Source organism: Chionomys nivalis, chromosome 6, assembly GCF_950005125.1.
Source record: "Chionomys nivalis chromosome 6, mChiNiv1.1, whole genome shotgun sequence".
Lineage (NCBI taxonomy): Eukaryota > Metazoa > Chordata > Mammalia > Rodentia > Cricetidae > Chionomys > Chionomys nivalis.
The window spans coordinates 40,331,155-40,347,633 of record NC_080091.1 but is presented as its reverse complement, the minus strand read 5'-3'; the positions used below and the strand labels follow the sequence as shown (position 1 = coordinate 40,347,633).

Here is a 16,479-nt window from a genome sequence, read left to right as displayed (position 1 = left end):
AAAGGTGTGCATCACCACCACCCAGCCCTGGACAAGCATATTTTCACAGCAACAAAAAAAGTGAATGATACCATGACTAAAATGAGATACTTACTACAAATCTACTATGCAATTTTTCTAAGATTCTTTTTTCATTCAGAGCCATAGTTTCACTTTTCCTCTTCTTTATTCTTTTTTTTTCTAGTTTTTTGCAGGCATACATTTTTCCTGTAGCTCGTACTTGACAGGCACAAACCTAGTTTAAAGGGGAGAAAAAGGCTTATATATACCTGACATTTTTAGGGTATATGAAGTAAACTATTTTCTCTGTTATAATATTTTCTGGTAAAGGCTGGACAAAGCATGTGATGAGCCAAGGCCATTTGGGTATTAATAACTAAGTTTTCCACTGGATTTTCCTGACTCCCAGTTTCTTGTCCATAGTAGCAGCTGGGAGTAAAGTGAACAAAACAGTGTGCTTTATCAAGACACAATGGAACTTGTTTTCGTATGTGATCATGCTGAGTCTATTTAAGTATATCTTGATATGTCTTTAGATTCTTAGAAAAGCAAAAGTTTTAGAAAATTTGAATAATTCTGAAATTTTTTTAATTAAAAGTTCATGGCTAGGCCTCCATGTCCTCAGAAAGCTAAAGCAGGGACCATCATCCTCCTGCCAAAGATGAAGTCAAGATGGTGATCCAAGATCATAAAACCGATGGCAAGCAGAAGCAGGACTTGACCCTGGGCTTGCATAGCTCTGAAGTACATGCTGGTCACACCACATTGTGCTACCTTTGGAACCAGTCATGAGCCCAAGTGCTTTCCACTGTGCTTGCCTCGGGAAGCTGAAGATTGACTTTACAACACTTAAAGCATAAGCAAGAGAATTACTGTTGGCAAAATAAGTAAATTACTTTTGCCCTTCAAGCTCACTGAGATAGGAACTGCAACTGTCCCTGTACTGGCTCAGTAAGGCTCCCTCTGACAGACATTCAGAGTAGAAACAGACTGCTCATTGTCCTCTGGGCCTTGACTTAGAGCCTAACATACACAAAAAATTCTGCAAGGAGCTACCACTGTTAATTCATCCAGCTAATCATTTGTTTGAAAATCCAAGAAAATGTATCCAAATATAATCTATAACAAGTCTTTCACAATGATCAAAATTTCCTGATGTGATCCTACTGAATCAAGATTAAATCATATGTGTGATTATAACTTAGAATTTCATTTCTTATTAACATGATACCCTACAACATCTTCTCATCTGCCCCCTGCCAAAATCTAATGCTTTGTTTCTGGAGATCGAGAATGACAGCATAAGCTGAAGAGAGAAAAGTCTCTGGTCTACGACACATTCCACAGAGGAATGATTCCTTACAGACCATCCCCATGAAGGGCTTACAACAGTGTTGGGTGAATTGGCCAAATGCAACCCCATAAATTATGAAAGTCTCCAGCTGTATCGGGGTACTCCTCTAACACAGTGATAGCAGTTCCGACCCACTTCCTTCACCTCAACATGCAAATGGCTGACAGAGCTCACTTGAGCACAACTCTGAATTAAATTAAATTAAATCCACAATGCTGGTGGATTCTGCTTTTGTTTTAAAGTAGAACTTAAACACATATATGATGTAAATCACATCTGGGCAATGTAACTTGTTTCTGATTTTAGAAAGTGCTAGTTCCTTTTTTTTTGGGGGGGGGGGTTTCGAGACAGGGTTTCTCCGTAGTTTTTGGGGCCTGTCCTGGAACTAGCTCTTATAGACCAGGCTGGCCTCGAACTCACAGAGATCCGCCTGCCTCTGCCTCCCGAGTACTGGGATTAAAGGCGTGTGCCACCACAGCCCAGCAAAGTGCTAGTTCCTAATGGCTTGCCTGTCTCGTGGGGAATTGGAAATTCATAGGCTGAACATGACTACTCCAGATAATTAACGGAACAATTAATGTCCCTTTAAATTATCACATCAGAACTGTGCATTATTCTCTATTTATTTATGTATACAGTGTTCTGTCTGCATGTTTGCTTACAGACGATAGAGAAGAAGGCATCAGATCTCATTACAGATGGTTGGGAGCCACCAAGTGGTTGCTGGGAATTGAACTCAGGAACTCTGGAAGAATAGCTAGTGAGTGCCCTTAACCTCTGAGCCATCTCTCCAGCCCCTATTGTTTTTATTTATTTATTTTTTTGAGACAGGGTTTTTCTGTGTAGCTTTGGAGCCTATCCTAGCACTTGCTTTGTAGACCAGGCTGGCCTTGAACTCACAGAGATCGGCCTGCCTCTGCCTCCCAAGTGCTAGGATTAAAGACATGTGCCAACACCAACGCCTAGATGTATTACTCTCTAACTGCTATAGGTGATATCTATCCAATACAGCTCTCATGTTTAAAACCTATCCCTCAGGAATCTATGTGAAGTTTCCCTAGGATTTTCTGAATTCACACATTTTAAAATACTTTTTTTTAAAGGTGTTGAGTATCATACTTAAGGTTTTGTATATGGGAAGCTAGGGCTATACCATGTTCTATGTCCCTAGATCTGAACACTTTTTTTTTTCAGACAGGGTCTCACTATATAATCCAAGCTAGTCTAAAACTTGTTACCTTCCTAACTCCCAATTACAGGCACAAAAGGCATCAAAAGAGGCCCTGAACACCTTTTAATGCAGGTACCTATACTGGTTTGTTTTTACCATCAGCTTGATGCAACCTAGAATTTGGAATAGGGAATTTCAATTGAGGAATAGCCTCGACCAGACTGCCTTGGGGCATGTCTGTGGGTTACCTTCTTGATAGTTAACTGATAGAAGAGGGTACAGCTACTATAGGCAGTCACACCCCTGGGTAGGTGGCCCTGGGCTTAATAAGAAAACTGGCTGAGCACAACCTAGAGGAAGGAAGCCAGTAACATCATTCATCCATGGTGCTGCTTCAAATTCCTGCCTTGAATTCATGCTGTGGCATTCCCTGATGATAGTCTGAGCCCTAAAAGTGTTAGACAAACAAACCCTTTCCTCCCTAAGATCCTTTTGGTCATGGTGTTTTAATCAAGGCAACAGAAAGCAAACTAGGACAATGTCTAAACACAAATGAGTTAAATAAGCATATTTGCCAATGTCCTCTGATTAGCTACAGTGGCATGTATTTGTAGTCCCAGTTTGCTGAGGTGTCAGGAGTTATTAAACCTAGGAGTTAAGAGACAACTTGGGTGAGACATCATCTCGTCAAAAATAAACAGCACTCTATGCAACATAAATTTTAGAGCTAGTCCTGAATAACAGAAATTTCACAAGTTTTTCAGTCTGCTTAACTTAAATATCAAGCATGAAACAATAACTCTGTCAGAATGGAAAATGGAAAGTGAAGTCACAAAGATAAGGTTTTTGTTATTGTTATTGTTTTAAAGCTTAAAGCAGAAGTACCTTTTGATCAAAAATTCACCTTCATGTCAAGTTGCCTGAAACTATTCTCAAAAAGAACAATAAGAAGATAAGTATATAGATAAAGTTGATCCATTACCTGAGCTCATGTGTGTAGATGACTTGGCTACCTTTCTAACAGAAGTACTGCAGGAACTAGCACAGGTTACTTACCTCTCCAAACCCGCCTTTTCCTAGTACTCTGTAATGTCTGAACGTTTTCTTTGTTACTGGCTGCCTAACAAATTGAAAGAAAAGTTTCAGATCTCATATTGCACTGTTATTTTATTTTATTTTTTTTGGTTTTTTGAGACAGGGTTTCTCTGTGGTTTTGGAGCCCGTCCTGGAACTAGCTCTTGTAGACCAGGCTGGTCTCGAACTCACAGAGATCTGCCTGCCTCAGCCTCCCAAGTGCTGGGATTAAAGGCGTGCGCCACCACCACCCAGCTGCACTGTTATTTTAAAATAGAAAAGCCTTTTTAGAGCTTGTGCTAGTCCTATCTGTTGGCCCATGTTGCCTGAAACAGTACCCGAGACAAAGATGTCTATGATCAGGATTCACAACTCTCAATTTTTTACTCAGAGAAACAAGCACATTTAAAATTTATTAAAATCATTGACACAAAATATACAACAGATTGGTTATTCTAATTTAAGATGAATACACGAGCAGCCCATTCTAGGAAATATGTATGTTTACACTTCATGGATCAATTTTTGGCATACTTTACAACCTGTCAAAAGGCTGCTGAGGAAAACTACATAAACATATCACACTTTCCTTTAAGTAAAGTACCTCAAAATGTAACATGCATATATATGCATGTATGCTGGGTATGGTGGCACATATCTTTAATTGCAGTACTCAGAAGGCAGAGGAAAACAGATCTCTGTTTAAGGCCAGCCTGGTCTACACAGTAAGTTCCAAGCCAACCAGACAACATAATAAAACCTAATCTCAAAAAGTGTGTGTGTGTGTGGAGGGTGTCAACTATTAATTTTAGAAATAATAATCACAAAGTACTAATAGCAGCTTGTGCTTTTGTGGCATTTCTTTGGTTCACCAAACACTGGTCTACATTGTACATGCATTTCCCAGCAAGAGTGAAGCAGCATAGATATGGTGGTTTGAATTAAAACGGCCCCCACAGACTCATAGGGAGTGGCAATATTGAGAGGTATGGCCTTATTTTAGTAGATGTGGCCTTGTCGGAGAAGTGTATCACTGGGGGTGGGCTTTGGGTTTTCAGAAGCCCAAGACAGGCCCAGTGTCACTCTCTTCCTGCTGCCTGATGATCTGAATGTAGAAGTAGAACTCTCTACCTTTCCAGCATCATGTTAGCCTATGTGTTGCTATGCTTCCCACCAGGATGATAATAAACCAAACCTTTGAACTTTAAGTCAGCCCCAATTTAATGTTTTCCTTTATAAGAGTTGACATGGTCATAGCGTCTTCACAGCAATAGAAACCCTAACTAAAATAGGTATATGAGTGTCTCTGTATAAAAAGGATCTATAGCTCATAGTGGTTAAGTCACTTGCCTAATGCCTCACAGCTAGCAAGAATCTGAACAGAGGCTTAGACTGCATAGTTTCAACCACTGCATTGCATTACTATAAAGCCAAAATGCTTCATTTCCTAAATGTACAATGAGAGTTAACTGCCATTTTAAGGAAAAAGAGAACAGGGCACTGAATCAGAAGGAATTATATAACATTCCACCTACTAAAGATTTCCATGTAAAATAATACATACAACTCAAGATTTTCAGTAACATTCTGACATGTAGAAAACTGAACTGAACATCAAATAGTATGCATTATAAAAAGTTACTTTCAGCCGGGCAGTGGTGGCGCACGCCTTTAATCCCAGCACTTGGGAGGCAGAGGCAGGCAGATCTCTGTGAATTCGAGACCAGCCTGGTCTACAAGAGCTAGTTCCAGGACAGGGTCCAAAACCACAGAGAAACCCTGTCTCGAAAAAAACCAAAAAAAAAAAAAAAAAAAAAAAAAAAAAAAAAGTTACTTTCATTCAGAATTAAATTAAAACCTACCTTTCTAGCCATTTCCATTGTAAAAATCGACAGAAGTATGGACTGTTTTGGTATTCTTCAAATGGTTTTTCACTCAAATAGGTATAGACAATTCTAGAAAAGATTTGATCCAGTTATATACATTTATCATAGTTAAAAAGCATTCACTGAGAAAGGTGCTTTATGCACAATTCAGTATACAGAAACTGCCATTATAGAAGAATATAGATTGTGGTATCATCAGTGAACATACAAAATGTTTTAAAGAAATGGAATCCCTTTACTCTCTGAAAGTCTAGCTAGTTCAACAATAGCAGTCTACCAATGGAAAATCAAGAATACAGTAGTTGTTCAATCCACAAGGCTGGATGTGGTCTCTAGCATACATTGGAATTCCAAAGAAATGGCTCTAATGTAAATAAATAAATTTTCCAGAGAGAGTGAGGGCAAGCAGGCAAAGAGCAAGAGCTTCCTTCTTCTATGTCCTTTATATTGGTTACCACCAGAATGTGTGGCCCAGATTTAAGGCAGATCTTACTACCTTATAAAATCTGGATTTAGTGTCGATCTTCCTGTTTCGAATGATTTTTTTTTTTTTGTTTTTTTTTTGTTTTTTTGTTTTTGTTTTTCAAGACAGGGTTTCTCTGTGGTTTTGGAGCCTGTCCTGGAACTAGCTCTGTAGACCAGGCTGGTCTCGAACTCACAGAGATCCGCCTGCCTCTGCCTCCCGAGTGCTGGGATTAAAGGCGTGTGCCACCACCACCCGGCTCGAATGATTTAATTAAGAAAAAACCCCTTGGAGGCTGGAGAGAGAGCTCAGCAGTTACTACCAGCAACCACATGGTAGCTCACAACCATCTGTAATGAAGTCTGGTGCACAGTACAGAACATTGTTAACATAAGTAAATAAATCTTAAAAAAAGAAAAAATCCCTTACAGGTGTACCCAACCACTTGGGTTTTAGTTAATTACAGATGTAGACAAGTTGACAACCAAGAATAGCCATCACAACTTTATACACAATCATATTTCCTTATGTCATAATTTCCAAATGAAAACAATAACCAGGTCATGATTATGCCTAATATGACTATCCCATGTACAATTGTGAACACATTATAGATTTTAATATAGGTGGCAAAGTCCCTTTGAGGGATATTCTTGTAGTAACTCAAACTTAAATATGATTAACGGTTGGAACAAGGTCTAAGAATGAAGTAGTGTAAAGGAATTCTGAGTTCTTATGAAAAAACTCCAAGAAAACAAGACTGTAGCACAAATTCTAATAGGTCTTAGTAATAAAAACTCGGAGTCAGTTATCAGGGGGTGGAAGCTGAAGGATCAGAGAAGCAGAGTGGCCAGTCACTAGTTCTTACTTTTACCAATGCTCAGATCAAAGGGATGATCCTGTCCTCCGACTGCACTGCTCCTCAGACCGACCGTCTCCGACTGCACTGCTCCTCAGACCGACCGTCTCCGACTGCACTGCTCCTCGGACTGACTGTCTCAGACTGCACTGTTCCTCGGACTGTCTCAGACTGCAATGCTCCTCGGACCGACTGTCTCAGACTGCACCGCTCCTCGGACCGACTGTCTCAGACTGCAGTGCTTCTCAGCCTGTCTCAGACTGCACTGTTCCTCGGACTGTCTCAGACTGCAATGCTCCTCGGACCGACTGTCTCAGACTGCACCGCTCCTCGGACCGACTGTCTCAGACTGCAGTGCTTCTCAGCCTGTCTCAGACTGCACTGTTCCTCGGACCGTCTCAGACTGCAATGCTCCTCGGACCGACCGTCTCAGACTGCACTGCTCTTCAGACCGACCGTCTCAGACTGCACTGCTCCTCAGACCGACTGTCTCAGACTGCACTGCTCCTCAGACCGACCGTCTCAGACTGCACTGCTCCTCGGACCGACCGTCTCAGACTGCACTGCTCTTCAGACCGACCGTCTCAGACTACACTGCTCCTCAGACCGACTGTCTCAGACTGCACTGCTCCTCAGACCGACCGTCTCAGACTGCACCGCTCCTCGGACTACACTGAGATCCTGTCTCCTCCTGCCTTAGATTTCTCTCTCGGCCCAGCCATATCACTCCTCTCTCTACCACCCTGGTGCTGGGATTAAAGGTGTGTGACTCCCAAGTGCTGGGGTGAGCTGTTTCTCTTTTAGACTGGATCAATTTCGTGTAGCCCACAGTGGTCTAGAACTAACAAAGATCCATCTGTCCCCCAAGTTCTAAAATTAAAGGTGTGTGCCACTACTGCCTAGCAGTAGTGGTTTAGCTTGGCACTCTGGTCCTTCAGGCAAACTTTAGTTATTAAAACACAAACACAATATCACTACATTTCCCACTTTTGGCTAAAATAAAGAAGGCTATAACTAATATAAGAAAAACTATATGCAGTAAGTACAATAATTACATATATTCAGACAATAAGTACATCAACAATGCCTAGTTCATTTGTATGTGACAGATTCAGAGAAAATACTCCATTATCTATATCCTATCTTGGTGAGTTCAAAGTGTTGCACCTAATTTACTTTCTATTATAACTTGTATTAACAACTCAAAATTATCTTTTTATGTCTCTAAACCTTATATACTTTACATTTCTTTAGTGCATTACTTTTCTGAGTCTGGTAAACAAGAGAAACTATAACTACTTAGTCTTCAACTCCCTCAGAGACCCAAGAAGGAAATATTATTATTTTTTTAAAATATTTATTTATTTTTTATGTACACAATATTCTGTCTGTGTGTATGCCTGCAGGCCGGAAGAGGGTACCAGATCTCATTACAGATGGTTGTGAGCCACCATGTGGTTGCTGGGAATTGAACTCAGGACCTTTGAAGAGCAGGCAATGCTCTTAACCGCTGAGCCATCTCTCCAGCCCAGAAGGAAATATTATTAACTGAGCACTTAGGACCCATTTCTTTAAAAACACACATTTGTTCTTGAAATGTGTTTTCATGCCCCTCCTAGGTATAGAAAAGAGGGATGAGTTTACTTTACCTTATTCATTACAGCTGACTATTGTTATTTGTTTATATGTCTCTATGGAAAAGCATGTTGTTCCTTGTGATTGAACATCTTAGTAATGTGATTCTTCTTAACTCTCAGAGTATAAACTGCCTGATATTCTGAATAAAGTTGGCTATTGCCTGAGACATTGGTCTACCTCATTTTTATGCTCCATTCTCACATAAGCAGTTACAAACAAATTCTTAACAAAACATAACAAAAACACTCATGTCAATTATAATCATTGTTTTGAAACTGATCATGTGGCCTTAACCTTCCTCTACTACCCATTCTGTATTTCATTCACCCTCAGCAAGGAACTCAGCTGGTTTTGGCTCTTTTCCTGGAGTGAACCATACCTCCATTACTGAACGGTCTGTGTCCTTCGTCATCCTCCCAGGACTGGGTTGCTATACTTCCCCACTGAATTTAGTCAAAGGACATGGTAGCACCAAGAGATGTCCTTAAGGATCTCCTTAATTCCAAACATAACCTTTCTTACCTCCACTGTGGAGAAGCAATCCAATGGTAAGCAATCCAGAGTCCTCACGGTAGTCTGGATCAATCATCCTTCCTAAAGCAGTTATTCCTTTCTTAGTCTGTTTGTTTAAGGACATTAGAAGCCCAAAGACCAGGGGGAAGTATGAGCTTCCAATTCAATGGAATATTTGTACTGTCTCCTGGCAGGTGCAGTTCCCCCTCTGGAACCAAAACTTCTAGGCTAGTAGGACTTAGGGTCATAGGAATAGGAAGCAAAATTTTCCTGCTCACTATCACCCTTCTTTAACTCTTAATTCCTGGACCCATGGATCCTGGCTATGGGAAAAACTGTATCATATATTGGATGTTGATGTAAAGCAATCACCACCTTCCGAAGAACCCTGCCCCAGCAGTCCAGACTACTGTCTTCTAATTAGCTCTGTAATTGTGTATTCAAAAGGTCATTCCAGCCGGGCGGTGGTGGCGCACGCCTTTAATCCCAGCACTCGGGAGGCAGAGACAGGCGGATCTCTGTGAGTTCGAGACCAGCCTGGTCTACAAGAGCTAGTTCCAGGACAGGCTCCAAAACCACAGAGAAACCCTGTCTCAAAAAGCCAAAAAAAAAAAAAAAAAGGTCATTCCATTTTTTTTTTTTTTTTTCGAGACAGGGTTTCTCTGTGGCTTTGGAGCCTGTCCTGGAACTAGCTCTGTAGACCAGGCTGGTCTCGAACTCAGAGATCCGCCTGACTCTGCCTCCCGAGTGCTCTGGCCAGTTGCTTCAGGATGGTAGGAAACAGGTTGAGACCAAAGGATTTCATGATTATCGGCCCACTGTCTCACTTTTCTAGAAGTGAGTTCCTTGGTCAGAAACAATATTGTGTGGGATACCATGATGGTGATAAGGCATTCTGTAAATCCATGGATGGTAGTTTTTACAGAACCAGTATGTGCAGGAAAGGCAAATCTATAACCAGATTAAGTATCTACCCTAGTAAGGAAGTGTCTAATATAGTCAACCTGTCATCAGGTCACTGGCTGGCCACCCTGGAAAATGGTGTCATATCTTGAGCAGATCTGGCACTGAGCAGCAGCTGTCTGATTTGGTGAGTAGAAGTTCATGTTGTCAATCACACACATAACCTCTATCTCTGCCACTATAGTCATTCTGGTTTTGGGCAATGATAGGGTTGATTGGGGAAAGAGGCTGACTGTCCACAGAATAAGTTATCCTATGTGCTTAATTACTGAACCTTTCTCTGCTCAAGTCATCTTCGGATGGGCATTTACATGGGAATGAGTATCTTCATGTCCTTCACCCATCTGGACAGATTCACAAACTTTTCCCCAAATGTCTAATCATGCTCAAAAATTTACAAATCCCTGACCATCTAATCAACCCACTGAAGAAAAACAAGAAGAAAATGGATTGCTGCTGCGTATCTCATACTTTACAGATTAGTGGTCAGATAATACCTAACTCATGCAGCTCTTGTACATACTTTCCCACCCCCTAAATTGTATCCAGAACAAGTTTTTTTATATATATATTTTCTTTTTTATTTTTGTTCTGTATTGTTGGGTTTTGTTGTTGTTTGCTCTTTTGGAGACAAGGTTTCTTTTTTGAAGACTGATTTATTTTTATGTGCATTGGTGTTTTGCCTGCATTTATTCTGGGTGAAGGTACTAGGTCCCCTGGAACTGAAGTTCCTACTGCATGCAGGAGGTACAGTAATAAACCACATCTGATCAGAGGAATCTTCAAAGCACAATGAAAATGTCACTTAAATATTCTCAGAGCTCAGGATAAGCTTTTCCACATTCTCAGGTCTTTAGTTTCCTTTCTGTGAGACAAGTGATTATCCACACAGCTACAAAAACACCACCTTCTTATTACCAGATTTCCTCAGAAATCACTTTTGTCCCATACTCATAAGGAAGCTGAATTTAGTCTAATGTCATACTTAAGAACTTCCATGCCACATGTACTCAACTATGTTCATAGCAGCTTTGTTTGCCATAGCCAGAATCTGGAGACAACCTAAACACCCCTCGACCGAAGAATGGATAAAGAAAATGTGGTACATTTACACAATGGAGTACTACATAGCAGAAAAAAATAATGACAGCTTGAATTTTGTAGGAAAATGGATGGAGCTAGAAAATATTTTGAGTGAGGTAACCCAGACAAAGAAAGACAATTATCACATGTACTCACTCATAGGTGGTTTTTAAACATAAACCAAAGAAAGCCAGCCTACAAACCACAATCCTAGAGAACTTAGACAACAGTGCAGACACTAAGAGAGAAATACATAGATCTAATCTACATGGGAAATAGAAAGTAAAAAAAACAAGATCTCCTGAGTAAATTGGGAGCATGGGGACCTTGGGGGAGGAGAAAGGCAGGGAGGGGAGCAGTGAAAAATGTAGAGCTCAATAAATATCAATAAAAAATGTATAAAAAAATTTAAAAAAGAAAGCAACTATCTTATTATTAATTTTATTATTTTATTATGACTTTTAATATATAAAAAACACAATTTTGAATGGTGATCTTGTAACAGTGCCAATCCAGTTTAATCAGTTTTGTGGAATCATTCAGATTATATATATATATATCATATATATGATATATAATGTATATATCATATATAGATATGATATATATAATGTGTATATATATATATGATATGATTACATTATCTCTAAATAAAGAGTTTTAGTCCTTTCTACTAAATTTGGATGCCCTTTCCCTTTATTGTATTGGCTAGAATCAGTGCTGAAAGGACTAATCAGCCCTAAAGCCTTCTAAAAAAAATTCACTGATTCATTCATTCATTCATTTTTTTAGCTTTGGAAGGGGGTCCTGGAACCAGCTTTGTAGACCAGGCTGGTCTTGAACTCACAGAGATTCACCTGCTTTTAAACCCAGCACTTGGGAGACAGAGGCAGGAGGATCTCTGTGAGTTAGAGGCCAGCCTGGTCTACAGAGCTAATGCCCGAACAGGCTCCAAAGCAACAGAGAAACCCTGCCTCAAAAAACAAAACAAACGGTATTGGTTAAATCATTCCAACAGACCTAAATGGTTCAAAAGCCCCAAATCTTTTCCTGCCCTGATTTTGTGTGGGTGTGTGGATGGTTTCAAGACCGGGTTTCTTTGTATCTTCTGCCATGATTTTTTTTTTTTTTTTTTTTTTTTTTTGGTTTTTCGAGACAGGGTTTCTCTGTGGTTTTGGAGCCCGTCCTGGAACTAGCTCTTGTAGACCAGGCTGGCCTCGAACTCACAGAGATCCGCCTGCCTCTGCCTCCCGAGTGCTGGGATTAAAGGCGTGTGCCACCACCGCCTGGCTCCTGATCTCTGTGAGTTCGAGACCAGCCTGGTCTACAAGAGCTAGTTCCAGGACGGGCTCCAAAGCCACAGAGAAACCCTGTCTCGAAAAACAAAAACAAAAACAAAAACAAAAAAACAAAAAAAACAAAAAAAACAAAAAAAAATTGTGGGACCACTATGATGGCTCAATGCAAGAGTACTTTCTGCCAAGCCAGATAATGAGTTCAATTCCCAACATCCACAGGGTAGGAAGAGAGAGCCGAGATCTGTCCTCAGATCTTCAGACAGGTGCTATGGTAAATACTATCCCCTCAGATAGTGAAGGAATTTTAAAAAGGGGAACATCTACTGCTACTTGGTAAATTAAATCTTGTGTTAAATTTGTATCCAGGTGGTGGTGGACAGGCAAGTGAATCTCTGTGAGTTCAAGGTCACCCTAGTCTATAAAATGAGCCAAGACAGCCAGGGTAACATGAGAAACCTTGTCTTGACAAACAAACAAAAGATGAAAATAGTAATAATAATTTAATTTTTCATTCCTGAAATAAATACCAAGAAGTCACTGTTTATGTATTAGGTATTCATACATTTATTATATTGTTTAACCTAATTTGCTAGTTTATGTTAAATATTCTTCTGCCAATGTTAAATAAAGGAAAAATGGTCAGGGGTTTCTTGTATCTGTTTGACTCTAATACAGGGACAATGTTGTGTTCATATGAGTTAAAATGCATCCCCTTTTCTATTTTCTAAATGAATGTGAAAGGCAAAATTACCACTTCTAAAAACAGCTGACAACTAGCACAGCCGCATACCCCTATCGTCTTCAATTTGTGTGAAACTGTACTTTAATAAATGCTCCTAGTCGCAAATAAATAAATAAATAAATAGAATTTCCCTGTCCTGTTTCAAAAATCCAGAGAAAAAATACTTTCAGGAAATGCTTAGATCTAGAAAAAATATTTTTAGACTCTTTTCACGCTACACACAAGCACTTTGGAAAGTGGAGAAATGATGGCCCAAAATTATCATAGAAATCCTGTTATCTTGGGGCTTGACATTATGGCCTGCTTCAATATAACCTTTTATGCACATGTGATCATTACTCTTCACTTAACCATTTCTACATAAAGTTACTGAAAGGGATCATCTTAATTGCAAAACTATCCAGATAAGAACTTAACTTGCTAAACCAGAGAGAGAGAGAGAGAGAGAGAGAGGCGAAACGGAGGGAAGGAGGGAGGGAAGGAGGGAGGGAGGGAGGGAGGGAGGGAGGGAGGGAGGGAGGGAGGGAGGGAGGGAGGGGGAGAGAGTGTGTGTTCAAAAGTGGGTGGTGGTGGCTCAAGTCTCTTGGCAGATTTCTGAGTTCCAGGACAGGAAGGACTATTATACAGGGAAACTCTATCTTAAGAAAAAACAAAACAAAAAAAACCTTAACTTGTATAAAATAAAGATTAAAAAAAAAGACTTTCTGTCATCCTCTATTTTGGAGTTACCAATAGATACTACGTACACAAGCCAGTTCTAGCACATGATACATGCTTACCATCTTAGAACTTCAGAAGCCAGAAATTCAAGACTAACTTTAGCTTACAAAGTGAGTTTGAAGCCCACCTGGGCTTTATAAGATTATGTCTCAACAAACTCAAATACCCATAATATATGCAAGGTCGAGCATAGAACACTTACCCAGCACATTCCTGGAAAACATTTTTAGGGGAGGAATTCTGCTTCAGATTCCATTTACAGGTTTTCACAACAGCTGAAGGTATCTGTGGTAAGGGGACTTCTGACTTCTAAATATTGCATAAACCAAATATACAAAAGTTAGTTTTTTCATAGTTTATCAATCATACAAAGGACATAATGCCTACTATAAATTTTTGAGTATATGAAATATTAAGTCAAAGTCCTAATCCAGTACCACCCTCCAGCATTTAGTCTGCTTTCTAGATCTGTTCTTATAAACTCAAAACATGTATAGAACAGAAAACAAGATCTCAAGAAGAATTTGTACACCCACATCTACTGCAATATCACTCTTGTTAGCCAAAAATAAGAACAGTGGGACTAGGGATATGGTTGATAGATAGGATATGCATATAGCATGCAACAAGACCTGGGTTTAGTACTGCACAAGCCTAGCATGAAAAACAGACTAGGTCCATGAACTAGACATGGCTGGACAGACATAAAAAGGAAAAAGGATTTTGTTTTATATAATGTATGTTTTGTTTGCATGAATGGGCACCGTGTATGCAGAGCCAACAGAAATCAGGAGGGCATCAGATCCCCTGAAACTGGAGTTGTGAGCCATCAAATGGGCACTGAGAGTAGAACCGGGACGTCTGGAAGACAGCCAGTGCTCTTAATCACTGAGCCACCTCTCCAGAGCAAGAAAAGGCTTTTAAAAGGACATTCTTGGGCTAAAGACATAGCCCCATGCCATAATACTTGTCTTGAGTTCAATTCCTAGCACTGCAAAGTTAATTAATTTTAAAACATTAGAAAAGTAATTATTCTACAACATAAATGATCATTAAGGGCATTACACTGAACAAAATAAGCCAGTTCCAAAAGTATTGATTTCGCTTATGGATATATATGTGGGCAGTTAAACTGAAAATGGCAGGAAGTTGAAGAGTGATTGATATGTATGGGAGAGAAAAGAGATCAAACTGCTGATGTCAGTGCTTTCTTTTTGAATGATAAAAAGGTTCTAGAGACTATTTACATAACAGTGTAAATGTACTTAACATTTCTGAACTATATACACTTAGAAACAGATACCACACACTCTAATCACAGGACATGGAGAAATTAAGCAGGTATTGACCAGGAAGCTTCCACCTGACTAATTTGTTCTCACAGTACCAGAAGGTGCTGTGTGTACTTATCGAGGAGAAAATCATCCACAATCTTAACCAGCTGTAAACCCTGTGAGCTACAACAATGGACAGCATAGTGAGGAATATCCATGGGTGCATTGTAGTGCACATGTTATGGAGATAACAAATCACTTTCCGGGTGAATTTAAGACCAATTCCATAAGAGGAATTCCATAATTACAAGCCTACTACTGTAAATCTAGCCCCAAACCCATGACCCAGGAGTTCAAAGGCCCCAGGGGTGAACATATTATTATTATTTTGCTAAGAGGACATAGAATGAAACTGCCCTCTAAATTTGTATCTTTATACCCATAGATCAGTAAAGTTCTTAGTCCACACTAGAGGACTTTGTGGTAGGTGGTTAAGCAGAAATCACAACTGATCAAAATGTAAATAAGTGTTTATGGAATCCTCAGTCACAATGGGACATCATGTTCCTTTCCTCTAAGATTCGGGTACTCTTCTTAAAAGAGGGGATAGAAAGATTACAAGAGCTACAAGTTGGGAAGAACTGAATCAAAATAATATCTCCTGGACATGATATGACCACTACATTCATGAACTTTCATTAGCTGTGGCTGCCTACACAAAACCTTCACGAGTTCAAGTCAGTCATCAATCTAGCAAGAAGGGGAAAGGGCTCATAAGCCCCACCTTTAGAAAGGGGGCTACTGGCAGTTGATGGCTTTTGAGGAAAGAAGACTTGGTTTTCATTAAGGGTGTGGTCCCTGATAAGTCAAATCATACTCCAGGACATGGCTCCATACCCTTGAGTTTATGGATGGTGCAAATAGGACTCGGGATTATTTTTTAAAAAAGAAGACTTAAGTTAGGAGGAGGTAGAGTGTGAGGGTTGAACCTGGGAGGAATTAGAGGGGAGATGGGAAGTAAATATTATCAAAATACATTGTATACATGAAAGAAATTCTCAAATAAACAATAAGTAATCAATTAATATTACATTGAGAAGAAATAGTTGTTGGGTGTGGTAGTATATGCCTTTAATCCCAGGAGTCAGAGGCAGGATGATCTCTCTGATTTCAAGGACGGCCTAGTTTACACAGATATTTCTAGGACTACTGGGGCTAAGTACAGAGACTCTGTCTCAAAAAACAAAACAAAGAAATGGTTAATGTAAATTTCATTGTATATTTTTCAATTACAGTTTAAAATTTTAAATCACACAAATATCTCTTCAGATTTTTCATCTTAATACAAACAGGAAAATATATGTGTGTATGTATAGCCTTTGTAAGCAGGCACTGACTAAACATTTGTCAATTTTACTACTACAAGCACCATTACCACCAA

General features: G+C 39.6%; 1 protein-coding gene across 6 annotated transcripts in view; it reads right to left on the bottom strand.

The window, feature by feature from the left end:
* Grk4 (G protein-coupled receptor kinase 4) overlaps positions 1 to 16,479 on the bottom strand; it is a 71,715-nt gene that overhangs the window by 40,481 nt on the left and 14,755 nt on the right. For 5 of the 6 annotated variants that reach the window (XR_009057249.1, XM_057771641.1, XM_057771639.1 and 2 more), the window contains exons 5-8: positions 13,967 to 14,073; positions 5,462 to 5,554; positions 3,582 to 3,645; positions 95 to 235 (exon numbers count right to left, since the gene is read on the bottom strand). Coding sequence is in view for 5 of the 6 variants with exons in the window: in XM_057771641.1 (XP_057627624.1) it covers positions 95 to 235; positions 3,582 to 3,645; positions 5,462 to 5,554; positions 13,967 to 14,073 (405 nt within the window). In the remaining variant the exon portion in view is untranslated. Of the gene's footprint in view, positions 1 to 94; positions 236 to 3,581; positions 3,646 to 5,461; positions 5,555 to 13,966; positions 14,076 to 16,479 lie in introns of those variants that run through there. The other variant, XM_057771643.1, reaches the window with a different exon arrangement.